This window comes from Eublepharis macularius, chromosome 8 (assembly GCF_028583425.1).
Source record: "Eublepharis macularius isolate TG4126 chromosome 8, MPM_Emac_v1.0, whole genome shotgun sequence".
Lineage (NCBI taxonomy): Eukaryota > Metazoa > Chordata > Lepidosauria > Squamata > Eublepharidae > Eublepharis > Eublepharis macularius.
In genome coordinates, this window is record NC_072797.1 from 121994160 (window position 1) to 122013224 (window position 19065).

General features: G+C 42.0%; 1 protein-coding gene across 1 annotated transcript in view; it reads left to right on the forward strand.

Moving 5' to 3' along the window:
* Positions 1-3541: 3541 nt before the first annotated feature.
* Positions 3542-19065, forward strand: part of SVEP1 (sushi, von Willebrand factor type A, EGF and pentraxin domain containing 1) — a 313507-nt gene continuing 297983 nt past the window's right edge. The window contains exons 1-2 of the mRNA XM_054986548.1: positions 3542-3644; positions 4138-4314. Of these exons, the coding sequence (XP_054842523.1) occupies positions 3557-3644; positions 4138-4314 (265 nt within the window). The 5' untranslated portion in view covers positions 3542-3556. The remainder of the gene's footprint in view (positions 3645-4137; positions 4315-19065) is intronic.

The window sequence follows — 19065 nt, forward strand, 5'->3', positions numbered from 1 at the left end:
AAGGCAGTCATATTACTGTTCCTGGAAGAGCCAAAGGAAAGAATGCTATGAGTTATCTTACAAAGCAGTGTGAGAAAGAAAAATAGTTGATTTTTTTCCCCTACTGGCGTTAAGAGAAACGTTTACTGAAAAAGCAGACTTGGAACAGACAGGTTAATCAATTACAAGATGTTAGGGGAGTTAATTGCATGGTTTATTAACTATGATTGCCTTAAAAGAACATTTTAGAAGCACTAAGAAAGGGGTTGCAAACCTTGCTTCGTGATCCAGAATCATCTGTTACTGATAAAGATTTCTTGAGAGTATTCATCATAAATCTGCCTGATGTCAAGTGTGGTTTTCTTCCAATTGTAGGAAGCATTATATGGGGCTAGGTGGACTCAGTAAAGATTTCTTCTGTGTGCTTATTATTACATCAAAGAAAGTCAGGCACAAAAATATATGATCACAAAATAATGTAATGTAATGTTCAGTAAACTGTATCTTGGCCACAAGTGTTCTAAAATGGATCCTTTGTAATTGTAAATGCTTTTCAGAATATCTACATGCTTCTCTTCTGCTTGGGACACTCCCTCACTGAAAGAACACTTTATTTTCTTGACATGTCCTTGATAAAAGGGCATGGATGGCAGAAAAAAAGGGGTACTTCAGATGTTGGCTTTAGGCCTAAGACTAGGAGTGCCAACACTGCCTGGGCAAATGCAAGGAGATTTTGAGGTCAATGTCTGGGAAGGGTGGAGTTTGGGCAGGACATGATGTCATTTGGGGTGATACTGATGGAATTTCGCCCAGCCATTATGGTAAAGACCATAGAGGCATGGGGAAATTCCTAGAACGTCACTATGCAGTTTTTGGGTCATTTTTTTCTCCTACTCCTCAGTTTCTTGAGAGTTGAGGATTGGAGCTGAGGACAGGGGTTTATCCACCACGGGCAGGCAAATGGCAAGCATACGAAAGACTGACTATGATCTTTGTTTATGAAGCCTTGAAAAGCTTTATACCTTGATGGTCCAGTACACTGCATTGCACATAAGTTGATGTAGGCACTGGAAGATGGTAAAGCAATTACAGGGAACAAATTTTTTTTAACTTCATGGGGGGGGGCACATAAGAATCAGACACAAGAAATGTAGGAATAAGGCAGATTGTGGACCAACAGGTTTACCAGATGGATTCAGTGGATGTGGGATGCTGTTTGCACGGATAGTTAAATAGCATGTGACAAAACTTAGGACATGTTGCTTTGCTGGTTTGGGGGGGAAGGAGAATTTGGAGGATAATAAAAACATAAGAAATAGAATGAATAGCAGCTTTTACAGCATCAGCTGGAAAACTGTTGTCCTCTCTGCCTCTTGTGTGTACGTGTGTGCATGCTTACCAGTGTGAGTTGTCACATATAAAGTGATTTGATAAGGTTTTTTTAAGTATTGGGGAAACCATTAAATTGTCATGTAGTGAAAGAGAGCTTAGTTTTATAGGCTGATATAATTATAAGCTACTACAATTTATTGGGAAAATGTGAATGCTTATAAGCTTGGCTCATGTAGTAAAACCCAACGGATGACAGGGATTTCCATCAGTGGAATGTGTCCTGCAGACTGCAGGCAGGGCTGGTTTAGTGTACCTGGAGTTCAGGCTTGGTTGGTGAGGCTTGGGAAGCTCCATTGGAGCTGGAGGCAAGAAGTTGGAGTGCGGGGCTTGCATCTAGCGGATGGTTACTCCTGAGAATGTGCTGTGCTTTGGCCAGGATCCTGCAAAGAAGTATTAGTCTCAGCTCCAGGCTAGGATTGCACACAGCCACTCTGGCACTTTGCCTCCTTGGCACTACATTGGCCTGGACTTTCCATTGACGCTACTCTTGTGGAGTGGGAAGGGTCCTTAGCGATCCGTAGGGTTTGCTTCCTGCCCAGCAAAGGCCTAGTAGCTAGGTCAGAGGTCAGTGGCAAGGTCTTCCTTGCAGGATTCTGGCACTACTGGAATGTGGTCAGCAGGTGCCTGTGCAGCGTCAGGCCCTCCCCGGGCCCTTGGACCTCTCGGTCCTCAGTCCTTGGCTAATCAGGCTCTTCTCTCAGTATTCTGAGAGCTAAGCTACAAGAGACAAATTACACGAGGACACATACGTGAAGGGAGTTGCAATGTTAGCCTGGAAGCTGAGTTTTAAAAGACAGATTGGAAGGCTTTGTCAATTTCCTTTCTCCATAGCCAGCAAAGATGGTTCCTCAGAGGGTTTGTTAATTTCCTCTTTGCCTCCCAAAGGCTCTGTCAGTTTCACCTCTCTTTCTAGGAGGCGAATAGGGAATAAACAAAGCCTCCAAGGAGAGATCTTTGCTGGCTCTGTAGAGGGGAAATTACCAGAGCCGATCTCTTTTAAAACTCAGCTTCCCAGCTAACATTGTGTCTCCCTTCATGTGAGCGTCCTCGTGTAATTTGTCTCTTGTAGTTTAGCTCTGAGTCAGATCCACTGGGCTGGTCAAGGGAAGTCATGACAGAATGGGACTTACTTCCTGTTGCATCCCAAAGTCACCCCCAAAATGCTGCCTCTGGGAAGGGAGAATCAGTTTTTAAAAATCCCTTCTGTAAGCAGAAATTTTCTGTGGGATTCAAGCTGCATACAGCAGTTTATATATATTTGGACTAGAGAATTTACATTTGTTTACTCAATCTCTAATCCCTTCTTCCTAAGTAAAGCAAATTAACTTTAGTGGGTAATTGACTCTGTTAAGTGTTGACACCCCCCCCCCAAAGCAGTTAGAATGTCAACAAACTCCTAAAGAGAAAAAAAGCTCAAAACATATTAGCAGTACAGTCCTAAACAGATTTGCCCTTCTAAGTCCAGTACTTAGAAGGGTGAAAGTCTGTTTTAGGATTGCACTGTAATAAACTATTTAAACAGTTGCAGAAATATTGTTTCTGTGTTAAAGATGGGAATGTGGCTCGGTGGCAGAGCATCTGCTTTGCACACACAAGGTCCCAGGTTCAGTCCTGGGCATCTCCTGTTTAAAAATATCAGGTAGTAGATGATGTGATGTGAAAGACCTTTGCTTATGACACAACACTGCCTCAGTCAGCCAGAAAAACCATATTGACCTTGATGGACTAATGGCATGACGAAGTAAGGCAGCATCATGTGCTGAGTGGTTGATATACTTAGAGCTGAGTGGTTGATATACTTAGAGCATCTGTATTCTGAATTTTAAGCATGCGAAATATGAGTCAGTATTTGGCTTGTTAACCACACTGTCTGCTAACACAGAGATGACCTTATGCTGTGTGTAGTCCCACAAAATATGAGCAAAGGGAGCACATACCCCAGCTGATGACCATAAGCAGGTCATCAGCTTGCTAATAGTTGGCTAAAGATGTTATTTTTTTTAATTCCTTCTTGTAGCAAATACTGCTTCACTCACGTACAAATGCTACCAAGGTGATATTCCTCATTACGGATGGCTATTCCAATGGAGGGGATCCCAGGCCCATTGCAGCATCCTTGCGTGAATTTGGTGTGGAGATCTTCACTTTTGGGATATGGCAAGGCAACATTCGAGAACTGACTGACATGGCTTCTCATCCAAAGGACGAACACTGTTACCTGCTCCACAGTTTTGCAGAGTTTGAAGCCTTAGCTCGCAGGGCCCTTCACGAAGGTACGGAATTTGTTCTGCCTCCTGTTTCATTTCTGAACACAGTGCATCAGGTTCTCTGTTGGAGTGCTTTTGTGGCAGTCATAAATAATCCGTAACCACTATGATTTTTTTTAAAAGAATGCATTAATTTTACTATTTATTTTAATTAGAAAATAACTTTAATAATAGCTAATTAACCAAAAATCCGAGACACTGGAAGAAATTCGTTCCTTGGGAATACAACGCTACAAAATCCAAATATACAAAAAATTAAGTATAAACCTTGCAAATGCTGTGAGCTTGCTGCAATGCAATATTTGCTTTATAGCAATATTTGCCCTTTCAAGACTTGAGTATGAAACCTGAATACGAGAAAAATTCTTAGAACCTTTTAACATGTGTGTAATAAGTGAATTTTTCACTGCAGATGTGCTGTTGTGTTTATCCTCTCTAATTTGCTTGTGTGTTGTGTTGTGCAACTCTCACTAGTTCCTCCTCCTCGTATGATTTACAGATCTGCCTTCTGGTAGTTATATTCAAGAAGATATTTCCTATTGCTCTTATCTTTGTGATGGGAATGAAAACTGCTGTGATATTATGGCAAGCTGCAAATGTGGTACCCACACAGGGCAGTTTGAGTGCATCTGTGAGAAAGGCTACTATGGCAAAGGGCTGCAGCATGAATGTACAGGTCAGTGTCTGTTTTCTCTTTTTTGTCTCAAAGGTAGCCCTGCCCTGCTGAGTGGTTTTGTTTTTATTTTTAATATTTATTCTAGTTACATCATAAAAAAGGCATTTTTCACAAAAACAAATTTCAAAATAACAAGCAAGGAAGTAAAAAAAAAAATTATGACCATTTCATGGACCTTCTGAAGACTGCCCCACCCCCAACACCTGCACTGTGGCTTAAAATCAGTAATTGCTTGTCACTGTTGAGTCATATTATCTATTTATCTTCACTATTTTAACTACTATATTGGAGCCAGAATCGATAAATATGTTTTCGAACAGGCCAATCTCCAATAACAATAGAATAACAATAAGCAGTGTAACACTGTAGACAGAAAAGTACATGAAAGTTTAGTAAAGAAGATCCAGAGGAGTTAGCCGTGTTAGTCCGTAGTAGCAAAATCGAAAAGAATCCAGTAGCACCTTTAAGACTAACCAACTTTACTGTAGCATAAGCTTTTGAGAATCACAGTTCTCTTCGTCAGATGCGCCTCTTCGACGCATCTGACGAAGAGAGCTGTGGTTCTCAAAAGCTTATGCTGCAGTAAAGTTGGTTAGTCTTAAAGGTGCTACTGGACTCTTTTCGATTTTAGTAAAGAAGTGACAGTCAGTGTCTGTTTTCTTATTTAATGCAAATGGTAAGAGCTGGCCAAGGAACCTCCTTTACTTGACAAACTTTTGTTGATGGAAACTTTCAGTATGTCAGATGGCACTTAGTGGCACAGAATGTACCATGTTTATGAATCAACACATTGTATGGTTTCCTTAGTGCATCAGAGGCAAGCAGTCACCTATTCCATAACTGCCCTCGGCCACGTCTATGCCCACATGCTATGGCTCATATGAAGGTGCTGATTGTCTTTAAGTGGCCTATACATAGAAGGTGCCTGAACTATTTTAATGGTTGTTTTAAATTACCTCTGATTTTATAGTTTTTTATGATTAACTTACTGTACTGTATGCAGTACCTCTATATTGCCCTCTCAACAACAACCTTGTGAGGTAAATTAGGCTGAGAAGGAGTGAACTGCCCAAGGCCGCTTAGCAAGTTTCCATGGCAGAGTGCAAATTTGAACTGGGAGCTAAGCTACAAGTGACGCCTGACACAGGTTGGACACTTGTCAGCTTCCCTCAAGTTTTGATGGGAAATGTAGGCATCCTGGTCTTGCAGCTGTAATGGAGAGCCAAGCTGTAAAACCAGGATGCCTACATTTCCCATCAAAACTTGAGGGAAGCTGACGAGTGTCCAACCTGTGTAAGGCGTCACTTGTAGCTTGGCTCTGGGGCCTCCCAGATTCTAGTTTGACACTTTGACCGCCACACCATTGAAGATGGCAGTTAGTTATATTATTCTAGCAGCCTCATCACTTATTAATAAGTATTGGCAGAATTCCTGGAAAATGTCCTGGAATGCTAGGACATTTACCTATTACTGTAGAATATCAGTCACAAACACATACTCTGAAATTGAGAAGATTGTGTTTTTGTTATCTGACACTGATAACCATGTGTCCTACAGAGTCTCTCGGTTTGCACTTGCAGCCAAGGTGGTATTGGATGAGGCTGTTTCGTGATTCCTGGGATAGCGTGGTATACTGTACTGTTTTAATTAATTTTAATTAACCTTTTCAAACTGTGATATTGGATTTAACTGTTTATTAGTTGATGTTTTGAAAATTTGTGACAGCCTATAGCTATAGACACAACTATTTTGGACTTTGGACTTATTACTGTAGAAAGATCCCAGTGGATTAGATCCAGTGATCCTCTTCTGCTAAGGGGATTCTTGCAGCAGGAGCTTTGCTCTGAAGAAAAGTGCCTGCTCTAATGGAATAACGACAACAACAACATTCTTTTTATATACTGCCCTTCAGGTCAACTTAGTGCCCACTCAGAGCAGTTTACAAAGTATGTCAGTATTATCCCCACAACAGTCACCTTGTGAGGTGGGTGGGGCTGAGAGAGCTCTGGAAGAGCTGTGACTGACCCAAGGTCACCCAATTGGCTTCAGGTGGAGGAGTGGGGAATAAAACCCGGTTCTCCAGATTAGAGTCCTGCTGCTCTTGATCAGTATACCAAACTTGTTCTCCTTCCTCCTGGAAGCAATACATTCAGTGGAGGAGGGAGTGTCACGGGAGCCGATCTATGGTGTTTGCAGAACAATGTGTGCCTACGGGATGCATTTCTGAAGCTCTTTGCAAAATGAGATTGCTACACACGGCACTTTGGAGAATTTAACTGGTTAAATGTTTTTAGCAACGGCTGTAACAATCAAACACATCTGGCTTAGATTAGGCACTAGCATGAAGATCGTGGATTTATGCAAATTGAATTTTCTAATGTGAGATTTCTGTATTTATCAGAGTTTACAAGTAAAATGAAAATTTGACTGAAATGCCACATGGGAGCTCATAACAGGCAAAACACATTCAGCACTGACTGCACATGTTATTTTTGCTTATTTCTGAACACGTGCAGCATACAGTCAGTTTTTTTAATGATTGTGTTTGACAACTTGTTATTTTTAAATAACAACAACAGCAGTGCTTCAACAATTGGAACTTGTTAAAAGGCAGCATATAGTATATGATGCATGTGAAAATCTTCCATCTGCTACACATGCACTTATTGGAGGGAACTCAGTTGAAGCCGTGCCCCACACATCGTAGAATTTGGCCTGAAGGATTTAGTTTTTCCTTGAAAACATGATTTAACCTTTCTAAAATCTTGCTGCATTTTTCCAGAAAAAGACAGCAAACCATGAGTTCCTTACATGGGACAGAAGGCATTTGTAAAGCTTGCTTTTTGAAAAAGTTTGCCTTTTTTATTTTGACATTTGCACATGGGTTCTTCTCTATCCACAATATAAGGAATAAGAGAATTCTGTAGGCAGGCACGCACTAAAAGATTTAAGCATGGATGGTAATTTAACACTCTGAATAAACTTGTACTAACAGTGCAATTCTAAGAAGAGTTATTCCGGTCTAAGCCCATTGACGTCAGTGGGCTTAGACTGGCGTAACTCTGTTTAGGATTGCAGTGTAATTGGATTGGGATATCTCCTGTTCTGGCTGGGATTGGGGCTGCTCCAGGACCTGGGCTTCCTGTTGGATAAACAGGTAGCAGCGATGGCCAAGGGTGTCTTTCACTAGCCAGCTGCAGTTCTTCCTGGGCAGAAAAGATCTTGCCACTGTGATGCATGTCCTTGTAACATCTAGATTACATTACTGCAATGCCCTCTACATGGGGCTATCCTTGAAGACTGTCTGGAAACTACAGTTGGTACAGAATGCTGCGGCCAGAATGTTGACTGGAGTGAATCATATCACTCCAGTCTTATTCCATCTACTCTGGCTCCCAATTTGCTTCTGGGCCCAATTCATAGTGCTGGCATTGCCCTTTAAAGCCTTATACAGCTTGGGACAAGCATACTTTAAGAACCAGTCCACTCAGATCATCTTCCGAGGCCTTCTTCAGGTGCCCCTGCTAGCTGAGGCGAAATGAGTAGCAACTCTACAAAAGGCCTTCTCAGTCGTGGTGCCAAAACTTTTTAACTCCCTCGCCAGCAAGGTTTGTCTGTCTGTCTGTCTGTCTCTCTCGTAATAAAGTATCACAGTAAAACTTCATTAAAAGACAGTTGCGAAAACTACCAAACTTGAACTAAGTAGAAACTAAGGCAGGAAGATAAAGGACATAGGGGTTTTTTAAAGACGTGATAAATTTAAAAATGTCATTGCATAAACATTTGCAAGTGTGATGTCGGGCGAAATTCTCCTGGGAAGGCAGAAGACATTCCATAGTTTAAATGTCATCATAGAAGAAGCTCTGTCTCTGGTGAACCCTCAGCTCCTCTCTGTTGGGGGAGACTCCTCAGACCAGGGCCTTGGACAAAGTTCTCAACTGGTATATATGGGAGATGTTACATCAGGTATCGTGGGCTATGTAGGGCATTACAGGAACATATCAACATTTTGAGTTGTGCTTGGAAGCAAATGGGAAGCTAGTGCACCACTCAAAACTGGTGTAATACCTTGTGAAGTTAGGTCTTGGAAGCACAACCCACTACACGCAGGTCCTCTTATATGGGAAGAGAAGGCATCGTTGGAAGGGGCAGGAGTCTAGTCTTGCAGAGGTCATCCCAGGAGCCAATAGTCCTGTGGCAGTGGGCAAGCCACTCACTGGCCATGGGTGTGGTGGATGGCCCTGGAGTCTGGATGGGGTGTACTGACAGGGGTAGGGTGGCTGTGCCAGCTGTGGTTAGTTAGAGAGCCCCAGCATCTGACTGGAAGGGCATGGGGTGACCCTGTCGGCTGTGAGGGTGTGGGTGGCTCCGACATCAGCTAGAGGGTGCAGGCTGAGATTAGGTACCCTGGCTGAGTGGCGAGCCCACCTCCATGACTAGTGGTTGGCTTGGCTTCACCTGGGCGAGAGGCAGGATGGTGGTGGCTTCTAGGATGAGAGCAGGAAAGGGCTTCGTGGGAGGAGCAGAGGGTGAGGCAGAGACAAACCTGGCCATAAAGGAACTGGGGACAAGGAGGAGAAGCCCTGGCTACAAGGCCTGGCACAGGAGAGCTGGTAGCAGGGAGCTCAGGCTGGAAACCCCCCAGGAGCCACCTCTGCAACCCTAGTCTTCATTGGAGGCCTCCCATCCAATTATTAACCAAGGCTGACTCTGCTTAGCTTCTGAGATCTGACGAGATCAGGCTCACCTGGCCTATCCAGGTCAAGGCACCTTTATTACATAGGGGATAACAATATCGATTCCATTTAAATTATATATATTTATTTACATTTCATTTAAAGTTGACAAAGCCTGGTCATATGGAAAGAGAATGGTCCCTTTAGATTAACAATTGATTATCTATATGTAATGAATCTTGGAGATCCCAGCCATTCACAGGCTCTACAACTCCTGTAAACTGTTACATTCTAGATATTGAAGTATGTTCTTTTCTGTAGTATAGGGACCATTCCTTTGGAGTTTGGATAGAGAGAACAATTCAAGTTGATTTAACTACTGTTGTTTTCTGGTACTTGTCTCTAGGAAGTCCTAGCAAGGTTTTTGTGATGCTTTCCAGTTTGCAGAAATGTTCACTACAGCTCTTCCCCGTTCATCCCCCTTTCCTAGATTGCTTGATGTTCAGTTTTGGGAGGGTGTGGTGGAAAGAGAATATGCCTCTTGATTCTAGAGCAGATGTGTGAACATGGACATAGAGAGCCGGAGCCATTGTTTCTCTTCCATTCATCTCTTTCTCACCTTACTAATTTCTACACTGAGTTGATCTGCAAAAAGAATTTTTAAGGACTTGTGAAGCAAGTAGAGAAAGCAGAGATTTTGTTTTTTTATCTATTTATTTATGTTATTTATTGTCCGCCTTTCTCACCGAGACTCAAGGTGGGTTACAGTGCGAGATCAATACAGTCAATATCAAGGATATTTCCATAAACAATGACATAGGGTAAATAAATACAAGTTTACAAAGACATAGCATTAGCAAGAATCCAATACAGAGTTGAAGAAATGCTGAAACCGAACATAAGCAATTCTAGGACTGACATTAAACAACATGTAACTAACCAGTAGGATCATACTTGAAGCACAGGTAGCACATAGGAGCACAGACTTAAAGCACTGATGACATCCAGTTCCATAGCTGTGAATGAGTTCTCCTAAAGGCTTTACGTAGAGGTTGAATAACATAGGAGATAAGATTGCGCCCTGCGGAACCCTGCAAGATAGTTCCCATTCTGGAGACAGATGATCTCCGACAGCAACCCGTTGAGTCCGTTCCATGAGAAACGGTTTAAACCTGTCTTTAAACGCCTCAACAGGATGGCATGGTCTGCTTTGTCAAAGGCTGCAGACAGATCCAGGATGAGCAATAAGAAGGCGTGGCCTTTGTCTATATTCAGACAGAGCTCACCCACTAATGCTACTAGTGCTGTCTCTGTCCTATGCCCTGGTCTGAATCCAGACTGGAAAGGGTCCAGAGCGCTAGAGTTATCCAAGAAGATCTGGAGTTGGTCACCTACTGCTCTCTCTATCACTTTGCCCAGATCTGTATCTCATATTTTTTTCCATTGTGGAAGAAATGTCTCCCATCCATGCACTGACTAGCTGCTTAGCCTGAACATGACTGCTACATAATTTACCTAGGGGCACATGCCTTGGGAGTCTCTAACAGAAGAAAATTTAAAGATCCAGTTTGTATCTGTTTTTGCCAGTTAACGTTAAAAGAAAATGATGTATTCCAGCAATTTAAAGAGTTATTTTCAGGCAGTGAAAGTCTGCAACTTCTCTGAGATATACAGACTGGATGAGTGAGGTTTTAACCACTGTTCAGAGATTTTGATGTTTATTTAAACTATTAGATGCTTATGGTAAAAGATTTATTGAGCAAGTTTGACAGGAGAATGCATGACCTTGGACTGAAAACCCGTAATTGTCTTTGCTTGAACTTTTGATGACTTTTAAATGTTTCTTTTGTATATTATATCTATCAAGAACAATTCCAACAAGTTATCCAAAGAATCTTATCCATTTACTTTCCTGCCTGGAAACTATTGCTTTTTTTCCAGGATGGCTTATGATACTGTTTAAAACAGAGGCCTCCAACTTTTTTGAGTCTATGGAGACTACTGGAATTTCAACAAAGGATTGTGGCCACAACCTCAAAATGGCTACCATAAGAGGTGGAGCCAGCCACAAAATGGCTGCCACAGGAGATGGACCTGACCTCAAAATGTCAGAGTGAGAGTTATGCATAACTCTGATAGAAACTCTACAACATGAGAGCCGCATGATGCAGTGGTTAGAATGTCAGACTAGGAGACCCAGTTTGAATCCTCAATCCTCCATCTGGCCAATTGCATACAAACAGCCTAACTTACCTCACAGGGCTGTAAGTATAGAATGGAGAAGGGGAGAATGTTGACTTGTAATCCACTTCAGGCCCTCACTAGGGAGAAAATTGGGGTATAAATGAATGAAATAAACAAACATTTCAGGGAAAGGTCTTGTGAAATGCTGTTCAACAGGACGCTAAGCCTGTGGTTTGCTAGTGAACTATAGGCGCTTCCTATGTTTCACAAGCTTTCCAAAATGATGATTCCAACATGTTTCTGTTCAGGTTTCAACTGTACAGTCCAATCCTGTTTAGTCAAAAGCAACAACAACAACACTAACAAGAGATGAAACTGGGTGGGTGCGGGGAGAGGAGAAGACAGAAGAAGGAAGGGGAAATAAACCCATATAAGGCCAAGGAGGTGGTGGGGGGGAGAGAAGAAAATCTCAGTGGTGGGGGGGGAGAAGAGAAGAAAAGAAGGGTTTCTCCTGTCTCTTCCGCACATGGTTCCCCTAATAACTCTGCCAGCTTCCTGCTCCCCTTCTTGCAATCGGCTTGCTTTCCTCTCCTCACCCCAACCCCATTCAGGATAACAGCCCAACAAATGGCCTTTTTCACCCCGAGCAGCACCCAGGAAGAGCCCAACCAGCTTGTATGGCAGAGGATTCCTTAGGCTCTGTTTCAGCATTTCTGTAACTCTGGTTTTAAATCTTTGCAAATTTGCATTTGTAGATCCTACTACATTGTTCATTGAAATGTCCTTGAAACGGACTCTACTCATACTGTGTATGAGTCTCAGTGGGAAAGGCAGACTATAAATAATGTAAATGAATACATTTTTAAAAATCTATATATACACAGTCCTAATTTTATTAACGGAAAAGTGGGGTAATTTTTTAAAATTTTATTTAATTTAAATTTTTTTAGGTGACCCATTCAGAGCCTGGCTTAATTTTGCCCCAGAGGAATCTGGTTCAGTCACCCGTGAGCTGGGCAGAATTCTATCGGTACTTCTCTGTTGCTGCCAATGTGCAGTGACGGAAATGGTATATAGATGGCAATGGTTATTCATTCCTAGCAAGCATCTATATATGCCAGTAAATTTTGATCTCTTAATCTTTAATATGGGATACGCTTTACCGTTAACATTTGGTTTAATTTCAAATGCAGAAATTGGGACCTTGGATATATTAATATTACTCTGCTTTGATGTCACGCTTTGACTATTTCCCCCCATGCTTTGATTATGGTTATGAGTGTCTGATGAGTAGCACTTAATAAGCCTACTTATCCACTGGAAACTGTTCTCGGTGCTAGAGAGGTTTATGTGAATATCATTTTAGAGGATAGTAAGTTTTAGATGTTTCCTGAATTTCTGATAGCAGAGGTGTCCCCCCCCCCCCTCCCGGATTAAACCCTGCCAGCCTTTCTCCTGAAAATTTTTGCTTTTTTATTTTTAGCATAAATCAGGCACCTCCAGGAAGCTATCTTTTTGTTTCTCCATGTCAGTTTTTGGGGTTGTATGTTCATTGGGGGGTTATAAATCTTCTGTCTCTCTGCACTGGGAATGATTGAATGATCTAATTACTCACAAGAGGAAGAGAAGGCAGACTTAACACCACTAGAGACTGAAGTGTAAAATCGTGCAAGGAGGTTGCACTAACCTTCTTGATAGATGGGTGCTTTGCGATGCAATCCTAAGCAGAGATACACTCTTCTCAGCCTGTTAAGTGCAATAAACTTAGAAGCATGTAACTCTGCTTACAATTGCACCTTTTGGATCTGAGTAGATTGTTTTAATTGTTTAGTTAATTTACTTGTCAAGGAATACCAACAGTTCTGTTATGGCGTTATAATGTACCTCATTTTCTAGTTGGGGTATCAGTGTTGCAGATGAAAAACGGTAAATGTACCCTGTCTGTGTGCAGTCATATATTATTATATTACTTTAAAAAAGAATTCAAATTTCATGTATTGGTGCATGTATGTAGTGGCATTTTAGTTCCCTCCTGGGGTATAATGCTTATGTTAAAAGAGGGGGAAATGTATTTTGATACGTTACAAGTACAGAGGCTCCTTCACAGAACTAGACATAGTTGTAGTGGCAAGAGTAATCGTCTAAGAGCCAAACTACAAGAGAGGAATTACATAAGGAGGAGCACGTGAAGGGAGTAGACATGGGCATGAATTGAAATATGAATCAAATTTCATGATGAATCAGGTCAATTCATGTATCGCGAAAATGTGTTTTGTGGGGCTGTTTTCTTTACGAAATCCACGCCTTTTGGGGCCTATTCGTTTGATTTGTGAATGCTTCGTGATGCCTGACAGGCCGGTGCCAATCCAGTGATTCCCTAGGCAACATAGGCCTGGAATATTTGCAGACCTTTTGTTGCTATGGAAACACCAATCTTAGCCCACATAACCTTAATAGGCAGCTCTCCCTGCCAACCTGAGAGCTGAGCAATGTGGGTCTGTGCAAGTTTACCTGGGAACTGTAGTTGGAGACTCCTTCCCCTTTCTGTTTCCTTTCTCTGTTTATAAGAATGGGATGGTGGAATAGCAGCGGCAGCAGCAGCCTCAGCAGCTCCTTCTGCCACTGCTCACTGCTTGACAGCTTCAGGAGCCCTTCCTTGACTCTCTACCTCCTGTCCTCCTGCTGCTCTGACATACCTTCCCACCCACCACCAAGCTCTCTGGAGCAGATCCTGAGTGGATCCTGAAGAGAGGAAAACCAAAGCAAATCTGCTCAGCTTGACTTTTCTTCCAGCAGCAGCAGAAAGCAGGAGTCCAAGAGGATGGGAGGGAAAAGTCACCAAAGAGAGCCTGAAGAGAGCTACTTGGGGGATGACTAGAGGAGAGCCTGCTAAAGTCTCCCTGCGAGTTTGGCATCTCTGGGTATGAAGGGGGCCATTGTAGGGCCCCAGGGTCTGACAAATCACAAACCTAATGAATTGTTTTGCAAAATGGGACAATTTTGTTAAAGTTCATGGTTCATATTTTGTTGAACGTGATGAACCACGAAACTCGGGGTTCTTTTTTCCCCATTTTGTGTTCATCTCTAGAAGGGAGTTGCAGTGTTAGCCAAGAAGCTGAGTTTTAAAAGAGATTGGAAGGCTTTGTCAATTTTCCCTCCCTACAGACCCAGGGAGATGGCTGCTTATAGGGTTTGTTAATTTCCTCTTTGCCTCTGTAAGACTCTGTCAGTTTCATGTCCCCTTCAAGGAGGCGAAGAGGAAATAAACAAAGCATGGGAGGAAAGATCTTTGCTTGCTCTGTAGACAAAGCCTTTCGATTTCTTTTAAAACAGCTTCCCGGCTAAGATTTCAACTCCCTTCACGTGCTCCTTGTGCAATTCGTCTCTTGTAGCTTAGCTGTAAGATATGGGTGACCCAGGTTTGATTTTGCACTCTGCTGTAGAGGCTTGCTGGGTGACCTTGGGCTAGTCACATATTCTCAGTAGGGGGTGTGCAGGGCCAGGTCGATTCAGGTTTCCCACTTCTGAATTGTGATATTTTACTTGCTTCGGTATGCTCTGTAAATATTCGGAGCGACTCTCCCACCCCCCCTGGGGCAACCCCTCCACCCCCACCCACTTACCTTGTGCTTTGATTCGGAAATCCCGAATCTTTACGGATAGGGTCCAATTCAGGACTTTTTCCCAAATCGGATTTCCGAACTGCACTCCCCTAACTCTCAGCCTAACCTACCTCAAAGGGTATTTGTGAAGGAAAAAATAGAGGAGAGGAGAATGAAGTTGGAAATAAATGTAGTAAAATAAAATAAATAATAGCAGAAGCAAAACAAAGCTTTATTATAAATATGAATAGAATGCAGAATGGATAGTTATATGATTTAAGGCCAAAATCAGGGGAGAGGATATGATGTATTAGCTGCCTCATTCAGCAGGGAAAGCAGTGCTGATCTTATCACCAGAATATAAGAAGTTAAAGGATTACCTAGAGAGAATCCTTTAGACATGCTGAATTAACTTTCAGATGAATTTAATTTTGTCCACCACATTCAGTCATTCATTACTTGGCTATAACCGAACAAATATTTTCCCATAAAGAATTCTGGACCATTCTTGTTAATATTCTTTTTAATGTTGTTCAGGCTGTCATTTTACTTTTCTTGTGAGTAAATCAGATCATTTACTCTTGTGAGTAAATCAGATCATCCAATCATTCCCAGTGCAGAGACAGCAGAATTATATCCCCTCAAAGAACACACAACCCCAAAAACTGACATGGAGAAACAAAAAACCTCTTGGAAGTGCCTGATTTATGCTTAAAAAAAAAAAGTGAAAATTTTCAGGAGAAAGGCTGGCAGATTTTAATCCAGGGGGGAAAAAACCCTCTGCTATCAGAAATTCAGGAAACATCTAAAACTTACTATCCTCTAAAATGAGGATAATGGTTTTATCCTCAAAACAAACTAGTTAGCCTAAGAAAGAATGACTGGCTCAACATCACCTCGTAAGTTTCATGTCAAACCGGGATCTGAAATTGGGGCTTTTTGATCCTAGTCTAGCACTCAGACCAGTCCACCGCAATAACTCATTTTAAACTGGGTTAGAGTTTTAAATAAAAGTGAACTGCTTTTAAATACAAGTACATTTGTTTGCTTTACTTGTGATCAAAGTTGCCCTTGGTCTGTTTTTGCCGTTTTATACTTGGCTGAGTAAAGAAGGATAGGTTCAACTAGGGGTATGCACAGGGGAAAAAAATTGATTGATTTAGTTCGGTAATGCTGAACTGGAAAAAAAATCAGAATTCAAGGAATACCAAATTTATTCTCCAGTTTGGTTCAGTAATACAGAGCAAATTCAGTAAAATTTGACCAGAGTTTCCTATGGTGGCATGGAGAGGTCATTTTTGGACCCAATTACATCAAATTTGCAGCCCTATCCCCAAGTTTCATAAAGATTGAACCCCAGGGCCATTTTATGACCTCCCCCCCAAGAAGGTGCCCCCAACCACTTCCAATCTCCATTATTCTCTATGGGGAAAACCTACAACTAGCCTATCTTAAAAACATTTTTTAAAAGTTCACACTTCACAACTTTCTGGATACCCAAAAAGTACACCCAAACACAACTAGGTTAAGTTAAAAACTGAACCAAGCACCCCAACAAACACTGCCCCCCAGAAGAAGAACAACCAACAACAATTGAACACCAAACCAAACTTCTGTGCCAACAGAAAACAGAACCCAGCAAAAAATACCAACCAAACTTCTGTAAAGAAAGCCCAACAACAGGGGAATACAGCCCCCCCCCACCACCAGAAGAACAAGTGAATTTAATAAAATTAACAGGTACTATAAAACTCCAAACAAACTACCCACAACAGGATAAAACACTCTCCAGAAGAATAAGCAGCAAAATGAACAGTAAATATAACCAACTTCAAAACCCAGAAATCAAAGTCCCCCCCCTACATAAAAGCCCAACTGAAGCCCCCCACACACTCAGCAAAAGGCAGTTTTTAAAATGCAAACTAAAAAAAAAACCTTTTCACTTCCCCCCACCCCTATTCCTCCCAGACACCAGGGCAACCCCTCCCCCAAAGACAGAAAAAAAACCAGTGAGAGTCTATGACTCTCAAACTAGGAAGCAGCCAGGAATCTACTCCACTCACTGGGCAGCAGGATTCAGTTGCAGTATGAAGCACGCCAGGAGAGAAAGCCATCAGCAGCAAGCAGACAGTGTCTCTCAATCTCCAGGCCAGAGCAAAATGGAGGCTGACTGAGGCCAGTCTCCTAATTTAACTCCTTGCAGCAATTTTAAAACAGCGCTCTGGGAATTCCATTGGCTAGAGAAGGAGAGCTGCTGAAATGATTGGCAACTCATGCTTCCCTGCTCCCTTCCTCCTTCTGCCTCTGACTCGCTTCCCCTCCCTTCTCCCCCCTCCCATCTGGTAAAAAAAGGCAGGAAACAGTGTATCCTTGCTGTTCTTTAGCAAAGGAACAGCAAGGAACAGTGCTGCTGCATTTCCCAAATATATTTTGTAAACTTAAATTTGGTATTGCAGATACAAATTTAAGTTTGGTAATACCGAATTGTACCAAATCTGGTAAAATTCAGTAATTTTATTGAATACTGGATCCAAATTGCACATCCCTAGATCTAACTGTTGTTCTATTTAATATGTTCCAATAGATGCAGTGGTGTTTGATTGAGTCAAATGAGTATTGGAACAAAACATCATTTTAATACTTCAAATATTGGCTTAATTTTGCCTGTGAACTCTTTAAGCAAATGACCTGAACAATTTTGTCTTGTAATTTATTTTCATTTCAAAGAACATTAGGTTTCACTGGAAGGTCGTAATGGGAAAATATCTTATTTTGGCTTCTAATAGCTTCTGTAATTTGGCACTTAATCCACTCATGACCTAGTTTCAAATCAAATATTTATTTATTATCCGTATCTAGCCTAATAACAGTATATGTTTACTGATGACTAAAATATCTAATATAAGAAGGTTTTCGAGCTGTAGGCTCGTATCTAGAGAACTGCAAGCAGATTTCTGTTTATGCATCTTTCTGTGTTCTCCTGGCCATGCGTCCCCTGAAAAACTACTTCTAAACATTTGGGAGACTTTTCAGAACAGTGATGGAAGAGAGAGTTGTAACTGGGAATACACAGATAATCAGAAAATTATGAATCTCCTGTGGAACTACTTGATACTAAGCACTGTAAGACCCTTCAGTATATTCAAGAAACATCGTTGTGGTACTACCCTGCTTGAGGCTAAGGTCTAGAAGACTAGGCAAGATGTTGACGCCAACAACATTATTGCCTGGTTGTGCAAAGGCTGAAGGTGGATTGAGGCCTTAAATACTCCTGCTGGGAGGTGGAGATTGCAGGCGCAACCTAGCCAGGTGTAGGGTACCTGTATTTAAAAGTGCCATGCCTGGTTATGTTGGTGAGTACTGCCCCAGGGCTGAGGTGGCTCAGGGCTTTGAGAGGCTTGAGGAGTTGGTTGGAGAGAGTCCTCTGGTACAGTGGCACACTCTAGAGTGGATGGTTCAGGGCCAAAGTCCAAATCAGAAGGCTGGGCTGCATCCCATAGTGAGCAGACTAACAGAGTCTTGTCATTTTTTTCTGCACATCAGGCTCCTGGAGGTGTCTTAGATGCCTCCTTCTGCAGTCGTGGTAGCTTCCCAGCTGTCTCCTTCCCTGAGAATTTGGCCTCTTTGCCTGATGAGGAGGAGTCTATACTCTGGTCCATGAGAGGGACCTATCAGTAATAACCAGTAGCCATTTCTTCATAGTTGTATTAAAATGATATTCTCATGATCACCATACCCTATGACCCAGTGGGCCCTTAAGACAGTTCCACGTTGATGATCCTGTAGTAATTCATGGTTGCCAATTTAACTATATCTTTGCCAGGCCTTCTGTAGGGTGTTGTAAAGGCTCCGAAAGGGATGACTCCCTTCCACCAAGTCTTCCACCAACTTAGAAAGACTTCCTTCAACAAAGAAAGCCTTTTCTCCATTAGAGGAAGCCTGCCTCCATCAGAAAAAGTCATTCTCCATTGGTGGAGGTTTTTCTCCCTTCAAGGATGATTGAACAGAAGAGAGTAATGGGATCCATCTTAGCAGGAAGGAGCGCTAGGGCTCCAACCCAAATTAATCTTTGAATCTCTTAATGCCAAATTTCTGGCTTGAAACTCTCCATGCAGTTTCTTGGTTTGTATATCATAAATATTCTTGCTGCACACAAAGTATAAATTACACATTCAGCTGTGTCTGAAATAAATGCAGAGCATCTGTTGGTGGCAACGGGAAATATTTAAGAGTTGTAGTACATACTGGGATTTAGCAAAAATCTACCCTGATCCTTGCGGACATGTTAG